Here is an 18,145-nt window from a genome sequence, read left to right as displayed (position 1 = left end):
TATCGACATTTTTAAGGAAAGTGTTTTCTTTGTTTTTAAACTCCAAATTGTCTTTAAAGTTCTCTGTCTGCCAGAGAAAAGCTTTCTGGCGGTGAAAGGCTGGTCCCTTATCCACTGATCTAACCTGCTTTTAACTTGATTATCCTGAACAGTTGACGCGATGAAGCCGCGATTCGCCGAATCGTCCCGCTAGTCAGAACCGGCGCATTGCCAGCACCCACAGTTTGCTTTATATCCTGTACATACGGTAGGCTTGTATCATATGAGCTGTATTTTATTTTTTAATAAAAGTGTGATTCATGCCTTTTTCCAGAGTTCACGGTGTCTTTTTGTGCGTGTTTCATGTTTGAGTTTCACACATGAACGTTTGCCCTGAGGCTTCTCTGCATTCAGCTCGTTTACAACTATCCCAATTAGTGTATAATTTGTTTTATCAGTTTAAATTATTCAGCAATTTAGTGGGTAAAATAAAAACATGTCAATCTCCCCTAAAAGGATGTGAAAGAATAAAATCCCAGTTTAAAAAAACAAAGTTTCAGGTTACTATCTGGTGAGTACAACAGAGTATTAGACCCACTTTACAAAAAAAAAACCATTTAATTAAAATTGTGACTTAAGCTCATAAATTTATGAGAAGAGTCGTAAATGTGAAATTACAAGAATAAAGTTGTAGATTTATGATTTTAAAAGTCATAGCCTAAATATGACTTCTTTTCTCGTCAAATAAAGTGTTTTAAAGTCGTACATTTTTTACCTTAAATCTTGAACATTTACAACTTTAAAACATTACAGGAAAAAAATCATAAGTTTACGACATAAAATCTCATAAATCTATGACTTTACATTTACGAGGTTTAAAGTTGTAAATTTATTACTTTAAATTTCGTAAATTTATGAAAAAAAGTTGTAAATTTACAACTTCAAATTTTGTTCATTTGCAACATTAATGTAAATTTAAAAGAAAAGTTGTAAATTTACAACTTTAAATCTCGTGCATGTACGACTTCAAAACGTGTAAATTTACGAGATTTAAATTATCAGATTTATGACTAAATCTCGTAATTTTAAAGGAAAAAGTCGTAAATTTACAACTTTAAATCTTGGGCAAGTGCAACTTTAAAATGTAAATTTATGAGACTTAAAATCGTAAATTTACTACTTTAAATCTCGTAATACTTTTTTTTTTTTGTCATTTAGATATTTTTTCTCAATGTCCTTTTAGGGCTTCCATACATAAGGATTGGTTTTCTTTAAAATTTGAATGATTTAGGATTAAGTTTAGTAGACGGGACAACAGAAATAAATGGGGTAAAAAAAAGACGTCCACATAAAAAAAAGTTGAACATGACTTAATATTTCTTTGTTTATCTGTAATCACAAAAACATTGAATTTCAATACACACTACGCAGCTCTACACATAACTATTCACCTAACTGCACACATTAAAATTTGTATGCAGAACCAAAATATAGAATTTTACATCAAACTTTAATATGGAGGAGGGGCTTCTGGGAAATTGTGTCTTTTTTAGAAAAAAAAGGAAAAGGACTCTGAGGATTCCCACAGCGTACAATTGTTCTTCCCATCAGGGCTCGCCACAGCCAATCAGCTTTCACCGACAGTTTTATGCTGGATTCCCTCAATGACAGTCCTGTATTTTAGCCGGGCCAGGGACTGACACAGGGAGACCCAGACTTGGCTCCCTTTGTGGTTACATAGTTATCAGTGAGCAATTCTGGCTTACATTAATGTTTGGCTTCAAGGCAACAAGAACATTTGAATAAAAAATCTAAATGTCATTTCTTTTTATTTTGCACACTTTTTAGAACTTGCAGCCTATTTCAAACCTACATCTTGTCTAGGTAGGAACATCTCAAAATATAAATCTAAAAGTTTATTCATTAAAATGTCTTTGGACTACAGTACATGCACACCAATATTTAAAGCGTACTCCACCAAATCCATTCAAGTTTAGATTCAGTTCTAAACTGGTTACGATGGGGATATTAGGGGTGTAATGACTCATTTTTGCAACGATTCACATCATAATTTGTCATAGCTGATTATCGATTAATCGTTACACCCCTAATACATGTATATACATATATAAATAAATAACCTCTTTTTATGCATTTTTATTTACACATTTTCAAATCACGGTTATTTTATTAACCTGTATTTTTTATTTTTTAATCATGTTTTTACAGTTGTATGTACATATGTGTTAATGACCTAATCTGTCTTAAATAATATTTATTATTATTTTAAGATATAAACAGCTGCAGAATATTTTTACTCTTTGAAATGAATTCTTATTTTTTTTGCACATCAGTGATTCAGACTTGTTGGGCTCGTTAGCCTGAGCTGATGTCTTGCACGCTAATGCCGCCCTCTAGTGGTCACGCGCCGCCTCTGCAGCCTCTTTGTCTCCAACAATCAAACTGCAGGATTTTCCATTTTCACAAGCAAAATCTTTATTGATGTTTACAGGTTTTCCTCATGGATGACACTTGTGCTATATTGATCCCAGAGTCACAACAACATCAAACAGTCAACTTTTACTGGGTTTGATTTCAGATGAATGATTTATACACTGCGTAACGTGATATCAATGCCACCTATTACAGTTGAGATAGTAACATTCACAGGATGGACATGACGTTGTGTCGACTGCATGCACTTCAACTTGTTTTCTTCCAAAAGGCACTCGAGAGAGACACTTTCCGCATCATAAAAGTAAACAGAACAATTCCGAGTAAGTTGTTGAGAAAAAGGCGTTTGTATTTCTTTATCACCATATACGAGGACAATATGGAGCGACAACTGTGCAGTTTGTTACAAATGAACCGTTTCTGAATGTGTTGACTGCAAGGATTGTTTGCCTTTATATTAAGAAAAAAATTTGTTTTTTTATTTTATTTGGATACACTGAGTAAGAATAGAGCATGCAGCTACTGTAAATATGTACATGACTTTGTTTGAGGCTGCAAGTGAGTGAATACTTCCTGACATTTCTTCAATTGTGTGGTTTAAAATGGGAAATAAACGATTTATAATGATCTAACATTTGAATAAATCTTATTTATTTCTGAATATCACATTATATTTTAAGTCCTGAGTATTGTTTGGCCTGTTTGAACAAATGACCACAATGATCATGGCAAATACATTTGCTACAGTTGGTCAAATTTCCATTGAAAACACACAACACTACAGCTCGAAGGTTTGAGATAACTGGATTTTTTTTCCATGGAGCATGAAATTGATTTAAAAGAGATAAAAAGAACACAAACATGATGAAAAAAGTCAAACTTTTCCCACTTTAAAAAAAAAAAAAAAAAAGCTTTTTATATTAACCAGAAAAATATGACTTTTTGTCTCCTGGATCATCTCCCTCAATGACTTCCTCCAGTCATCCCGCCAAAATAAAAGTTCCATAAAACTCAAATTTGGATTAAACGTCCAGCTTTTACTCTTTTGTCCTCGTAAGGCTTTTATTTTTATTGACCAGATTGAAGTAATGAAGTTCAACATGCTGTCATTGATGCTCAACCGTGTTTGACAGGTTTGATTTCGTTTTCCAGTTAGCGACACAAATCCCTTGTTTTCCAGTTAGGGATTTGTCCTCCTGTGCAGTGGTGCATTTTTCCCTTTTTTCAGAAAATTTACTGAAAAACAGCACTTAAGTTGTAGTATTTTTCCATAACCGTCCTATCTAAGCTTACACAGACAGTAAAAGTTTGGTCCGTTTTTATCCTGTAAACAAAGAAATGATGGAATAATCAGCCTACAGAAAGTCCTGTTTCATTTATTTCTCTGATTGTGTGTTTTATACATTTGTTTTAATTGGTTTAAACACAATTTGTGTTACTGTTGCATGAAAAGCGCTTTATAAATCAAGTTTGAATTTTGCTAAATGCTAATGCGTGTGTCAAAGTCCGGCCCACCAGATCATTTTATATTTTTTATATTAATTTGCACTAGTAACATATTGCAACACATTTTCAATACCAATTAATCACAAATTGACATTTGGTTAAGGACCTTAAACGTCAAAAATTTACGTTTTGGGAGTCCCCAACTCGTCGATTTTTTACATCCAATTAAATCAAGGCTCCCCAACCTTCGGTACCGGTCTGGTATTGGGATGTGGATCAGTACCGGTTCCGGATGCGGTACTATTTGGTTGAGGTTGAGTCCTGAGGTTTGGTCCGCATTAAAAAGATACATTTTTAAGTTTTTAAAAATGTAGTTTCAGTGTGTTCAGTAAATATTTATCTTGTTCGTGTATTTTGGATTTATGCCCCCTGTGCTAATGGGGTTTCTGATGATCATGCAGTTACTAACTTGTTTTATTGGTTCTGCATGAAGAACATGGAGAAGTGAAAGCTGCTGAATAACTTGATTGTTAATTTTTTTTTATAATTTTTACAAAAAAAACACTTATAAAATGTGTCATGAAATGTAATTTTTTTGTTGTTTTTCCATAAAATGTACATGATCCCAAACATTAAAGTGGTAGTGTGTGTGATTTGTTAGTGATTATTAATGTGACAGTCTTGGACAGGTTTGGAAATATTTGATTACCGAGTTAAGTTGCGTATTTTTTCATAGTTTTGCGAGGGGTGCGACTTTTAGTCAGAAGCAACGTATTTGTGTGTTTTTTTGTTTTTGTTTGTTTTTTAGGCATAAATAGGCTCATATATTCGTTATTTTCCCATTAAACACCAGTTATCCTTTAGCGGTTGTTTCCTCTAACAACCACTAGAGGGTGCTGCACCCAAAGTATTTGCTACTGACAGCAGAAGAAGTGTCGTCAAAAACAAACATGGAAGAGAATCTGATTGTTTTCCTCTTAAACTTTGATATTTTTCTTCAAAATATTAGCATTCCTGTATTTATTTATTTATTTATTTGTTACACTGGGCTTGACGGATTTGTGCTAAAATGTCAGACTTTTGTCCCAAAAGTGCGATTTATACTTATAAATGGTTTTCTTTTTCTTGTTTTGACATTTTTTGCTTTTTGCTAATTATACTCTGGAAAATACTGTATTACTAATTAAATAATTAAGACATAAAAAAGGGCGAAAGCACAATTTAATTATTCTTATGTTTAAAATAAGTTAAGTCAATTTGCTCTGCAATATTTAAATATATTTGAGGTTTTGTTTTTTTTTTTTATCAATGTGGGCTGTTACAACAGATTAAACTGCTGATTGTCCTTTCTTTCTTTCTTTAATTATTTTGTCCAAAATATGACCCAAAAAATCCTCTTAACTGAAAAGCTTCAAGTTGTCTTCTATTGAATTATGGCTTAAATAACTGTTAACACTTTGGGGGGATAAGAAATAAATTCACAAATTTTTCATCTTTGTCAAGTTTCAAATAATCGGTCAGTCAAGCCTCACGTCTCTAAAGGCATTTCTTCACTTTTGACTGAGTTGAAGAAGCATTTCTGGATCTGCTCGGTAACAGGTGAACATCCCCGACATGAAGGCAGTCGTTCAACAGAAACGGTAGAAACGTTTTCCCTCCGACAGCATCCTCTTCTCTCCAGGAGTCAGGCACACACACACTCTGAAACTTTGGCTCGGCTGGAGTTCACTACCGTTGGATTCTCCACCCGAGAAACAGTTTGTGGAAGAAGCGGCGTCCGTCTCCACTCATGAAGAGAACTGTTCGTGATCATCACTTGAGCGTCACCATGCACACCAGGAAAGGCCGAACGTGGCATAAAGCTAAAGTGTTCCTAACAGATAAGAAGACACACGTGTGCGGACAGAAAAGGAGAGGTCTGGATGCTTGTTGTGCTTCGGTGTCTCTCCGGAGCCTCCAGGCGACTCCAACGGTCTCACACACAGTAACTGAGCAGGAAAACAGGAAGTGCTGTCCCCAAAAGCTTCGCCGAGAGCAGCCACGGCAAAAAGAGACAGAAGTCGGTGTCCGCTTAGGTTTTTACCACAACGCAATCAGCAGAAGCACTGCCGGCTGCCTTTGGTCACCTCCTCGGAGGAGTGGACGGTGTTGGGAACAAATCCGCTCTTGACTCCTTCCCAGCCGTCCTGGATCTTGATGTCGCCGTCCCGCACCAGTTCGAAGATTTCCCTCGTCAGATCCACGAACGCCTTCAAATCAGAAGCAAATTTAGTGTCGTGAATCCCATTTACAGACCCACTCTGATCATCTTTTGATCTGATGATCATCATTTCCCATCATCCCTTAGTTTACGCTCTTTTCGGCTATCTTAACTAACATTATCGATGCAACAAAAGCAGAAAGCCATATTTTGGGTCTTTAAAGGATAACCAAACCCTAAATTAATATTTGTTGGCTGCTGACCTCTATATTTTTGATAAATTAAAATAAAATTGTTTAATTCTTGAAAATATAGTCGAAAAACGTCTGTGTGCTGCCCCCAACAGGTTGAATCGAGGTATTACAGTTGAATTTTGTCTACGTTTCAGGAGTTTGATATGATCTTCAGCTCCAGTAAAGATAACAGTCCCGCCCCCAAGCCCCGCCCCTCTGACTGGATTTCACATTTCAGCTGTGGGTGGAGTCAGCCTCCAACTTCCCTGTTTGGTTACCCTTTAACGAGTTGCTAATGGATTTCATGAGAGCTGGTGATTTTGTACCGTCTGTTTGAACAAATTCTCAGTGAGGATTTGGTAAAAGTGCCACGAACCTTCTCCACGTTGATAGCGTCTCGCGCAGACGTCTCCACGTAGCGCATCCCGTACGCCCCCGCCAGCTTCTCGGCCTCGTGCTGGGTCACCTGACGCTGAGCCTCCAGGTCACACTTGTGGCCGACGAGCAGGAAGACGATGCTGTGCGGCTGGACGTGGCTCCGCGCCTCCTCCAGCCAGTTGTGGACGTTTTGGAAGGAACGGCGGTTTGTGATGTCGAAGAGCAACAAACCCCCGACGGAGTTCCGATAGTAGGCCCTGGTGATGGACCTTAGTAGAAGAGTGAGTGGGGTTATAATTCAAGACACCAGTTTTATCCTTTAGTCTGAATTTAAAAAAAAGATTTCAATTAGCTGGAAGAATGAGGTGTCCACCAGCTTCGTTAGTTTAAAAACTGAATTTTAGCAACAGATTAAGACTCAATCTATGGCAAAGATTGGGAAAGCTGTCAAGATTTTCTCACACATTTGTACAGAAAAAACAGAAACAAAATATATGGACATTTAATAGTGTTTTCTCACATTCCAACACAGTTTTGTGAAATAATTTGGACAATTCAATCAGTGTTTTCTCACATTTTAGCACTACTTTTTAACAGAACTTGAACATTTAATAGTGTATTCTAACATTTCAAAACTATTTTTAATAGAACCTGGACATTTATTTGTGTTTTCTAACTTTCTCACACTATTTTTTTTAACAGAAATTGGACATTTAATAAAGTTTTATCACATCCCAACACTATTTTTTTACAGAATCTCGACATTTAGTAGTGTTTTCTAACACTTCAAAACTTTTTTTTAACAGAAACTGGGAATTTAGTTTCATTTTCTAACTTTGCAATACTCTTTTTTAATAGAATCAGGGCATTTAAACGTGTTTTCTCCCATTCCAACACTATTTTTTTCAACAGAAATTAAACATTTATTAATGTCTCACATTCAAACACTATTTTTTAACAGAAATTTGACATTTACTTCTGTTTTCTAACTTTGTAACACTTTTTTTACAGAATCTGGATATTTAACAGTGTTTTCTTAAATTCCAACACTTTTTTACACAGAAATGAGACATTTATGAGTGTTTTCTCACTTTACAACACCATTTTTTAAACAGAAATTTGACATTTAATAGAGTTTCCTTACATTCTAACACTATTTTTTACCAGAATCTGAACATTTAATATTGTTTTCTAACATTTCAAAACTTTTTTTAACAGAAATTCGGCATTTATTTGTGTTTTTTAACTTTCCAACACAATTATTTTAACAGAAATTGGACATTTAATAGAGTTTTCTCACATTCATACATTATGTTTTAACAGAAATTGGACATTTAATTTTGTTTTCTAACATTTCAACGCCATTTTTAACAGAAATTGGACATTTAAAAGAGTTTTCTTTCATTCCACCACTATTTTTTAACAGAAATACAATGAAGATGTGAAAATTTAATAACAGATGTGAAAATTTAATAACAGACAGTAAAATGTATTATTAGAAAATTGCTTCTTTTTTTAAAGTGGCTTGGGAGTTTGCCGCCTGAATAACAGTACAATTTCAACTATTTCTGACCTTATAAGGCATTTTTTAAAAACAAATTTTTAGGACTTTGTCCGAAAATGTAGGTCTGTGTATTTATAATGTGGACAACCTATTGTCAGGTGAATTGTGTTATTTTTCTTACCTGAACCTCTCTTGTCCTGCGGTGTCCCAGATCTGTAGTTTGATCCTCTTTCCTGGCTCAATCTCTACCAGACGAGAAAAGAAGTCCACTCCCACGGTGGGGTCAGACACCTGGGCGAAGCGGCCCTCCGTGAACCTCCGGATCAGGCAGGACTTTCCCACCGTGGAGTCTCCGATGACAATCAGACGGAACTGGTAAAGCCATATCGTCTCCATGTCTCACCAACAGTAAAAATCTGTCACAAAGAAATCCCATTATCAGGAACTTAAACAAGTTAGATTAAAAATCCAGCTCTTATCCAAGTTACAGTTTAAAAAAAAAAGTCTTTGTTTACACAAAATAAAAGCAGAAAACAAGATGTCTGCTTCTTGCATCAATCCGTGAATGTTGTCTTACATTTAAGTCCAGATAAAAAGAGACTTGCGACAACTGTAAACACATAAATCCTCACTGAAGCAGTCAGGAGCTCGCCAGATTAACCACTTTTAATCTCTAAACTGTGAATTACATGGATTATTCATGGATTATCACAGGAATATAGCTGTTTTAAATAATCCTGTGATATATGATTAACGCTTGGATGATCTAATTTGAGGTGAAGAAGGATGGGGGGGGCTCCTCCCCCACTCTAATGAACAGTGGTGTAGTCAGCCCCCATGTGGATTGTGTAGTAGTTGATAAATTTGCAACTAAGCAAATCAAAAATATTTAATTTATTTGTTCAAGTATAAGGTATAAATCATTTTGATTGGAGATATTTTCCTACATAAGTGATGGGTTAGCTCTCAGCCTGAAGGCCTGTCCTCCAATTCGAAAGATCTTCCTTAAATAGTGCAGATTTAGGACAAAAAAAGGACAGCAAACCCCAGAAAAAAGGACCTACCTCGAGTTTAGAGCTCAAAACCTGGAGAAAACAGGCACCATATTGATGACTGTGGCTTCTGGAAATGAGCCCTCGCACCGGTGGAGTCTGTTGCTGCAGCATCCACTAATACCACCTTAACAGCTCCCCCGGACCAGCATCAGAGCTCCGGGCCGTGTGGAAGTCTGGATGCGGCCTGCAGAAGCCCGGATGTCCCTCACGGCCGCGCGCCGCCGCCGCCGCCGGTATTTACGTTCCGATCCGCTGATGAAATGGCAGCAAAACACAACAGCCGCGGCGGCATCCCTCACGGCTCTTCCTCGCCCTCATCAGCATCAGTACCGTCACTACAGAGGGAGCTGCGCATGCGCGAGATGCGTTCGAATACGGTCGGAAATAACGGAACCCCACACATAAAAGTGCCTCAAACTGCCGCTAGTTAACTATATTCAAGCTAATTACAAGAGTTAATAATTCAACTGGAGAATTTAATATTGTTGTAGTAGTTATTAAAAGTAGAATAAAAGTGCATTTTAACAATTTGAAAGAATATTTAAGCTAATATAAAACATATTTTATGACGCTTAAAATTCAGTATCAATGATTACTTTAATAAACACATCGCATATTCTTTTATTTATTTATTTGTTATTTACGTGCGGACATAAATCCTGCCTAAAACATGGTTAGGCCTTCAATATTATTTTTTTCCTATTATTTAAAGTCAGTTCTGGACAAGGGGGGACTTTCCGTTAGGCAAAGGTGCAAAATACTTAAAAACAATATCTAAAATAATTATTAGATATTGTTAGATATTATTAGATAATTATTAGGCACCTTAACTCTCTCATAAAGAACAAAAATCACTAAAATGGCATAAGACTCCTCACGTGAAAGAATTCATCCTCCCCCATCCCTCTGTAGCAATGGAATATTCCATCAGCCGGAAGTTAGCAAGCAGACAAAAACTATTAGAAGAGATTCAAATGAATAAACAAAAATGAGTAAGATTAAGGCACGCGGCTGTGAAAAAAATTCACATAAAATTTTAACATTAAATAATATGAAATGAATGAATAAGTTAAACAAAAACAAAATTTGTGTGCAAAAAGGAAAAAGAAGAAGCTAATATAACTCAATGAGAAGATAAAGAAAGCCAAGAATGAGAAAAAAAATTGAGAATATTCCTTTTTTATTATTATTTTTTTAATGACAGCACTCCATTATTCAAGTAATTATTCAACCGCTTCAAAAGACTCCATCTTATTATTTACATGGGGCCCCCAAACTGCTAAGTCCGCCCCTGGTTCTGGAAACCAAAATTGTTTTCATATTTTCGAGGAGTACTTGAACGCATCCACAGATTTCACGGTGCTGCTGAGATTGCAACCAAGTCTGTAAAGCAGGTCACTTTTTCCCTCATGACACAGGGCTGTATAACTCTACTGTGACACTGCAATTTACTACCAAAGAAAATGATTTTTAAACTGTGACTTTTTTCTTTTTTTAATTTTGCACAAATTTCTTTTGAATTGTGTTTCCTTCAAGTTGTGGAGATGCAGCAGCAGCAGGAGCTTCTGTTCAAAGTTCTGGTCATCGGGGACTTAGGAGTTGGAAAAACGTCCATCATCAAGCGGTACGTCCATCAGATCTTCTCCCAGCACTACAGAGCCACCATCGGGGTTGACTTTGTCCTGAAGGTGCTGCAGTGGGACAACGACAGGGTGGTCCGCCTGCAGCTGTGGGACATAGCAGGTCTGTTAAACATTTAACACCTCACAACTTTTGCACATCAGGTGATTCAATGAGGTTTTTTTGAGCCCTAAACCTCTTTATTCACATGCCAAATGCTGATTTCCTCCTTAAAAAGGAGAAAATCTACAACAAAACTTAATTTGCTAGTGTTTAAACAATGTAAAATAACTTTATTAACCTAATATCTTTCCTTAATTGGATTAAAAAATATGCTATAATTTCCTGCATTTTTGCTGCCTGCACGTGGAATTTAGATCTTGTGCTTGTGACTGCACTGATCCCATGCTCAAAGGTTTTAGTCACATGGTTATAGCCGCTGTAGCATTTAAACTCTCCTTCACACACATTTGTCACTTTTGCACAATGACATGGTACATTTCTGTCTAATGGGCTTGAATAGTATCTTTGTGTGTGTGTGTGTCTGACAGCAGTTGCTGTGTCCCAGGACAGGAGCGGTATGGGAACATGACTCGTGTGTACTACCGGGAGGCTGTCGGAGCCCTGGTGGTGTTCGACGTGACCAGGGCCTCCACGTTCGATGCCGTGCTGAAGTGGAAGGACGACCTGGATTCTAAGGTGAAGCTGGACACAAGTCTGAGAATCATAAAACACCAAAAAATGTATACAAAAAATTGAATCAAACCACACAAAATCCTATTTTTTTCCCTTTTTTTTTGCAAAGTATACTAATCATTTACTGATTATTTATGTTTATCCTTCAATGGCTTTTTTATCTAGTAGGCCTAAATATACATTTTATTTGTATTATGGCAGCTTCCAAAACTGTGCTTTAGTTTAAACCTTCAAAAATAATAAAAAGAGATTTGAATATTAGACTGTTATCAATTTCCTTCCTCTTCAATCTCTAGAGGGCCTATTTCTACTTGAAGAAAACTTAGAGGACATCTTCAAATGATTTAAACTAATACACTACATTGTATTCTGGAAAAAAAAAGAGTACTTCACATTGTAAAACAAAGAATAAAGATTTTTTAAAAGTAAGTTTTTCGTCAGGTTCTTAAAAATGATCTATATATGGATTTATAAATGATATTTTTCAAGCAATCAGAACAAAAACTAAAACTAAACATGACAAAAAAATATACACTCACATCAAACTTATGTCAATTAGTCATGAAATTAATTGAATACATATGTAAACACACTTATAAATACTTCAATTGTTATTCTTAATAAAAAAGTAACTTATTTGTATATAGAATATGACACATTAAGACTATTAAATATATAGTTTTTATTAAGGAGTTATTTGAAAGGGGGTTACCCACTCTTGTTTAGCTTTACCTAACTTTTATTTTCCTTACATCAATTATCTTATTTATATCCTTACACATGCAAATATGACTTTAAATAAACCCAGCAACTGCAGGAAAAAAAAGAAATCTCATCCACGGTTCTGCAGATTTATTAGGAGCAAAAAAGTGACATCTAGTGGTCAATAATGAGAACTGCAATTTAAAAAAATCTATACAAAATACCAGAAAATGTATGTTCTGATGTTTTCTGGTGTCACCACCTTTTCACCTTTCTCCAGGTGACTCTGAGCCACGGGAGACCCGTTCCAGCCGTACTCTTAGCCAACAAGTCCGACCAGATGGCTTCCCAGGTGCCCAAGCTGGACTCCTTCTGCAGGGAGAACGGCTTTGTGGGCTGGTTTGAGACCTCTGCAAAGGTGGGAATAAAGACTTTCTGTGTGAACCACCGTTACATAAGAGAACTTTCATTTTAATAAGTAATCATATACAAATGTACAAACTCCTACACACTAATAAAGAGCTTTTGATTAAGCCTGCAATTAAAATAGTCGTAGAGTTAAACTGGGCTTGAGGCAAACATTAAAAAGGCTTGATCACAATGTTCTCAGTCTGGACTCTGAATGTAAAATGAATGTAAAAAGTTTGCTACAACTTTGAAAGTTTTTTGCTTTGAAAAGACAAACATTCCTGCAGTGGAGTGTGAATTGGACTTCAGGGTTCTCCCATCTGACTCAGTCGGCCTAATGAGTTACACACCAGAGTGAGAGGCAGAGATGAAGAACAGTAGCTGGAGAGTATGACTCAGCAGACGGGTCAGAGACAGATCAGGAGAAAAAAAAAAAAACAAGCTACTGAAGGAACAAAAGTTTTTGATCATCTCCATCATGGCTGCAGAGAGAGATTCGTTTGATATCTGAGTGGACCTGTGGTCTCTGAGGTACCGATCTTTGAAGAAAATCAACTTTCAACATTAAAAAGGCTTCTTTGAAGCATAATACCATGATGGTTAATGTCCTTTAAAGTGCAAAGGCAATTTACTGAATTAATAATGCTTCTCTACATTTTTTTCTTCTAAATGTTTTCTGCACGACATATAATCATTAAAAACCTATTAAAAAGTAAAGCAGGGAAGTTTGGGGGGAAATAGGCAGATGGACTCTTTTATTAATGCGTTTTTCATGCAAAACCAGATCAGATCCAGTTAAAAGGATGCTTGTTCGGTTATTTTTTAGTTTAGAAAACTGCACTCTAACTCTTGTTGACAACATATATCATTATTTTGAATTCAGTCCTCGTAAAAGTCGAACACAAGCCTACTTTTAGTTTAAAAAAATCAGCAAAGGTTTTACAATTCTATTGCTTTTTTTCCTTTTCATGGTTTGATCTTATTTGTCAGCCCCTTAACCACAAAAAACTATGAATTCAGAGTCTCTATCTCAGCTCTGTCCATTAATAGATGCAGATATCATTTCAGATGGGCACAGTTAATTATCTTAAAGGCTAGTTTTGCATGTGCTACAAAAAAAACCCCATAAATCTGGGTTTGGGATCAGAATTGGTTCATTTCAAGCAATCAAAGCCAAAAACAAAACAAAGTATATATAAACTAATACAAAGATTTATCAAATTTAGGATGATTAACCATGATTTGGATGAAACAAATGTAAAAGAGAAACATACCCAAATGTAAACATTCACATTTTTCACTCTTAATCATAAATAGACATTTATATTGACAGTAACAGACACAATGAATCCTTTAACTGTGAAGTTTGTCAAAAATGTTTTATTAAATGAGTGGGAGGAAATGGATTTATACAATCCCACACTTATTAAGCTTTACTTAACTATTTATTATTTTTACATAGTTATTATGATCTGGTTCATCTGTAGTTTAACAGTGAACCTCTAGATAAAATGTTTTATTCCACATTCCGTTTGTTTGTGTTTTAACACTTGAATGTGGCACATTTTGTTGAATTTGCATTTTGTCAAATCCTTTTCTCTCTTCCTATCCTCACCTCACTGCATTCCTGCTGACTGCTGCACATTTAAAACTTGTCTTTGAACATATAGTGAAAGTGTGTGTAAAACATCTGAAATAATGCACCTTTATGTTTTCAATGTATTTATTTGTTACATTTTCATAGAGGAATAAAGGAGGGAAGGCTGGAAATAATAAATGAATGAATGAATAAATGAATGAACGAAAAAAATGAATAGATGAATGAATGAATTAATGAATGAACGGATGAATGAATAAAGGAAGGAAAGAAGGAAGGAAGGCTGGAATTAATAAATGAATGAATGAATGAATGATAATATGAATTAATGAATGAATAAATTATTTGAAAGAAGGAAGGAAGGCCGGAATCATTGAATAAATGAATGAATGAATGAGTGAATGAATGAATGAATGAATGACTGAATGAAAAAAATGAATAAATGAATGAATGAATGAATGAATGAATGAAGGAAAAAAACTGAGTAGATGAATGAATTAATGAATGAGTGATAATATGAATTAATGAATGACTAAATTATTTGAAAGAAGGAAGGAAGGCCGGAATCATTGAATAAATGAATGAATGAATGAATGAGTGAATGAAAAAAATGAATGAATGAATGAATGAAAAAAATGAATAAATGAATGAATGAATGAATGAATGAACGGATGAGTGATAATATGAAAGAATGAATGAATGAAGGAAGGAAGGAAGGAAGGCCGGAATCATTAAATAAATGAATGAATAAATGAATGAATGAATGAATGAATGAATGAATGGATGAATGAATGAAAAAAATGAATAAATGAGTGAATGAATGAATGAATGAATGAAAAAACTGAATAGATGAATGAATTAATGAATGAACGGATGAGTGACAAAATGAAAGAATGAATGAATGAAGGAAGGAAGGAAGGCCGGAATAATTGAATGAATGAATGAAGGAATGAGTGATGATATGAATGAATGAAAGAATGATGATGTAAATTAATGAATGCATGAATGAATTAACAGATGAATGATGATATAAATGAATGAATAAATGAATGAATGAATGAATGAATGAATGAATGAGGGAAAGAAGGAGCCAAGAGAGGAAGAAATTAATTAATGGATGAATAAATAAATAAATGAACTAACAAACAAGGAAACAAATGAATGAATAAACAAATAAATAAACAAACGAACATACAAACAAATGAATGAATGAATAAATTAAAAATAAATATTTTACCACTCCATTTATTTTCAGTTCCATAAGTTATCAATGATTGTAAATAACAAAGCTAATGTGTGTGTTGATTACATAAGAAGACATAACGTAAGTTAAAATACATTCATACATTTTAATAAGAAAAAAACAAATCAGCTGATGATCTGAACTCACTTTTGTTTTCCAAATACAATAATAAATAAGAAATGTCAGTTATTTTGAGACATTTACGTCTGAACAATCTTCAGTCAAAGAAAATCTGTAAATTGTAAAAGAAATGCGTAACTCCCTTTTGTTTAAAGTTTACAGTTTTTGATAAAGTAAATCTGGCTCTTTTCTCATCTTCTTTATGCACCACAAACTCACAGATTTTCAAAAGTGTTCCTTTGATTCTTTGTTTTATTATTTAGTCTATTTTGCTCCAACAATCGCTTTTTTTGTATTTGCTTTTATTCATAGGTTCACTTCCTAATCCAGATTTTTAAAAATTTGAATACTTTAAAAAGATTTTTTTCATGGCAGCAAATTTGAGTTTTTCCCTTGATTGACTTTGATTTAGATTTTCTATAAAAACAGCAAATTCTGTGAAAGTTTTAAATTAGTTTTACAATTGTTTTTTTAATAACAGAGCAGAAAAAAATTAATTTTAGGGGTGGAAAAAATAATCTAAGCATTAAATAAAAGAATTTTGTGTTTTAATTCATGACATTAGAAACATCGTTTCAATTTCGTGATGCCACCTCCTTAGATGATGAAAACCTGAAGTAGTTGAAGTTCTGCTGCTCCAAATCTGTTTACGTCAATCTACTTTTCATGATATATTGGATAATTAGTTTTTACTTCAAATTACATTTTAGATCTACTCACAACAGCCACCAAAGGAGCCACTGCTGGAGCTCCCACTGATGTCCAGATCTGAAAGTGTCTTTCTGTGTTCTTCCTGTTCAGGACAACACAAACATCGAGGAAGCAGCTCGCTGCCTGGTGGAGCACATCCTGACCAACGAAGAGAGTCCAGCCGCGGAGCGAGAAGCCGGCTCCCTCATCCTCTCTGGATACACGAGCGCCACAAAGAAACATTTCAGCTGCTCCTCCTGTGTGAAATGACGACTCCTGTTATAAGGAGAAGCTCTAATAAACACACAGATAACAGAATATAATTAAAAAAAACTTTAGCTATTATATGAATTTGCCAAACATACACACATTAAATGTATTAAATAGATGATTTCTACTTTAACTGGATAAATGTAAAAAAGAAACACATGAAAATATTTTAAATTGTGATAGAAAACATTTTAAAAATAAGATTAACTAATGAGATACAAGAACAAAACTAAATCAAATTCTAATTTCCAAGATTCTATGAAGGCTGACAATAATAGATGATGAAAGTGAAGGTGATAAAAATAACAAAGCAATACATTTAATGTAATTTTGTTGAAAAAATCCAGAATAAAGCTTTTAATCTTAAAATTCTTTCCAATAATGCATTTAAGAAGGAATTACATGCATCACCAAATTAAATCTATGTTTGTGTTCAGGACAAGGTTTGTAAGATCTTTCTTAAAATATGACCACAAATTATATAAAAAAATAACAGTTTGTAACTCCAAACCAAAGCAACAGCAGGCGGATCTGGGTCAACCTCCTACTTTTCAAAATAAGAGGAATCAGTTATTATCAGTAAACGGAGGGTGAAGTTTATTTCTTAAATTTGTTCCTAATTGTTACTCACTTAAAATAAAATATAGATTTCTGTCAATAATAAGTGAGAACTCTTTACGTTTCTTTCATTTTTATCCATCTCCAAGTACTACCAAAGCTTTTATTTTCTAAATAAATTCCTTTTTGCAAAATTTACCACCATCAACATTTTGATAAGTTATGGTGGGTCTGCAGGTTTCTTAACTATAATGACAAACATGTGTGTGTGAGGAGTAAAAAATTGTGCTCAATGAATTCAAAAATGAATTATTATTTCATCTAATTTTAGGAAAACTATTAACACCCTGCATTTTAGCCATTACTTTGTATTATTTCCATTTCTTCTACAAATAAGCCACTGTCTTATTATGTATAAGGGTGATAATAGTTGCCATAGTTATAATAATTTACCTCTGTTATGTTACTTTCACCAAAAAATAATCATCAGAGGCAGATGTGCTCTAAACAAATCTGCAAGTGTATCAAAAATTCCCAAAGTAGTAGTAACTTGTGGCTCTTTTTAAATTACAAAGTGCCTTTTTTCCTGAATGTGTTTTTTTCTTTAATAAACTTCTGCGACATCTTGAGGGAAATCTTCTTAATTTCATCAACTCCATCCAGTGACTCATTTGTTGACGGAAAATGATAGAAAATAGCTTATATTTCTTATTAAAACACTAATTTATCTGAGTAATAATAATGCTTTTTAAGATTTATGATAAAGTCATTAAAATACTTTTATTTTGAATGAATTAATGATTTTATTAGGAATATTTATTCCATTATGGTCAAAATGAATTGATTTTCTTTATTTTTTACTGTTTGAATTTAAAAAAATCTGACAGCTCCATGATTTACTGCTCTGATGTGATACATACAACAAGAACAAACTATTATGATTCATGATCAAGCTATTTGACAATCATTCTATTTAATGGAGTCATGGATGA

The 18,145-nt window shown here is 34.3% G+C and overlaps 2 protein-coding genes across 2 annotated transcripts; one reads left to right on the top strand and one right to left on the bottom strand.

Moving 5' to 3' along the window:
* Positions 1–2,450: 2,450 nt before the first annotated feature.
* LOC112142979 (ras-related protein Rab-39B) lies at positions 2,451–9,864 on the bottom strand. The gene is made up of 4 exons (XM_024266698.2): positions 9,259–9,864; positions 8,376–8,610; positions 6,689–6,959; positions 2,451–6,128 (listed from the first exon to the last, which is right to left on the bottom strand). The coding sequence occupies exons 2-4, from the start codon at positions 8,588–8,590 to the stop codon at positions 5,973–5,975; spliced, it is 642 nt and encodes a 213-aa protein (XP_024122466.1). The 5' UTR covers positions 8,591–8,610; positions 9,259–9,864; the 3' UTR covers positions 2,451–5,972.
* Positions 9,865–9,873: 9 nt separating this feature from the next.
* On the top strand, positions 9,874–17,757 carry rab38c (RAB38c, member of RAS oncogene family). The gene is made up of 4 exons (XM_036215183.1): positions 9,874–10,992; positions 11,438–11,568; positions 12,548–12,685; positions 16,437–17,757. The coding sequence occupies exons 1-4, from the start codon at positions 10,794–10,796 to the stop codon at positions 16,593–16,595; spliced, it is 627 nt and encodes a 208-aa protein (XP_036071076.1). The 5' UTR covers positions 9,874–10,793; the 3' UTR covers positions 16,596–17,757.
* The last annotated feature ends 388 nt before the right edge of the window (positions 17,758–18,145 follow it).

This window comes from Oryzias melastigma, linkage group LG14 (assembly GCF_002922805.2).
Source record: "Oryzias melastigma strain HK-1 linkage group LG14, ASM292280v2, whole genome shotgun sequence".
In the NCBI taxonomy this organism is placed as follows: domain Eukaryota; kingdom Metazoa; phylum Chordata; class Actinopteri; order Beloniformes; family Adrianichthyidae; genus Oryzias; species Oryzias melastigma.
The sequence above is the reverse complement of the archived record's forward strand: the minus strand, read 5'-3'. Positions and strand labels throughout refer to the sequence as shown.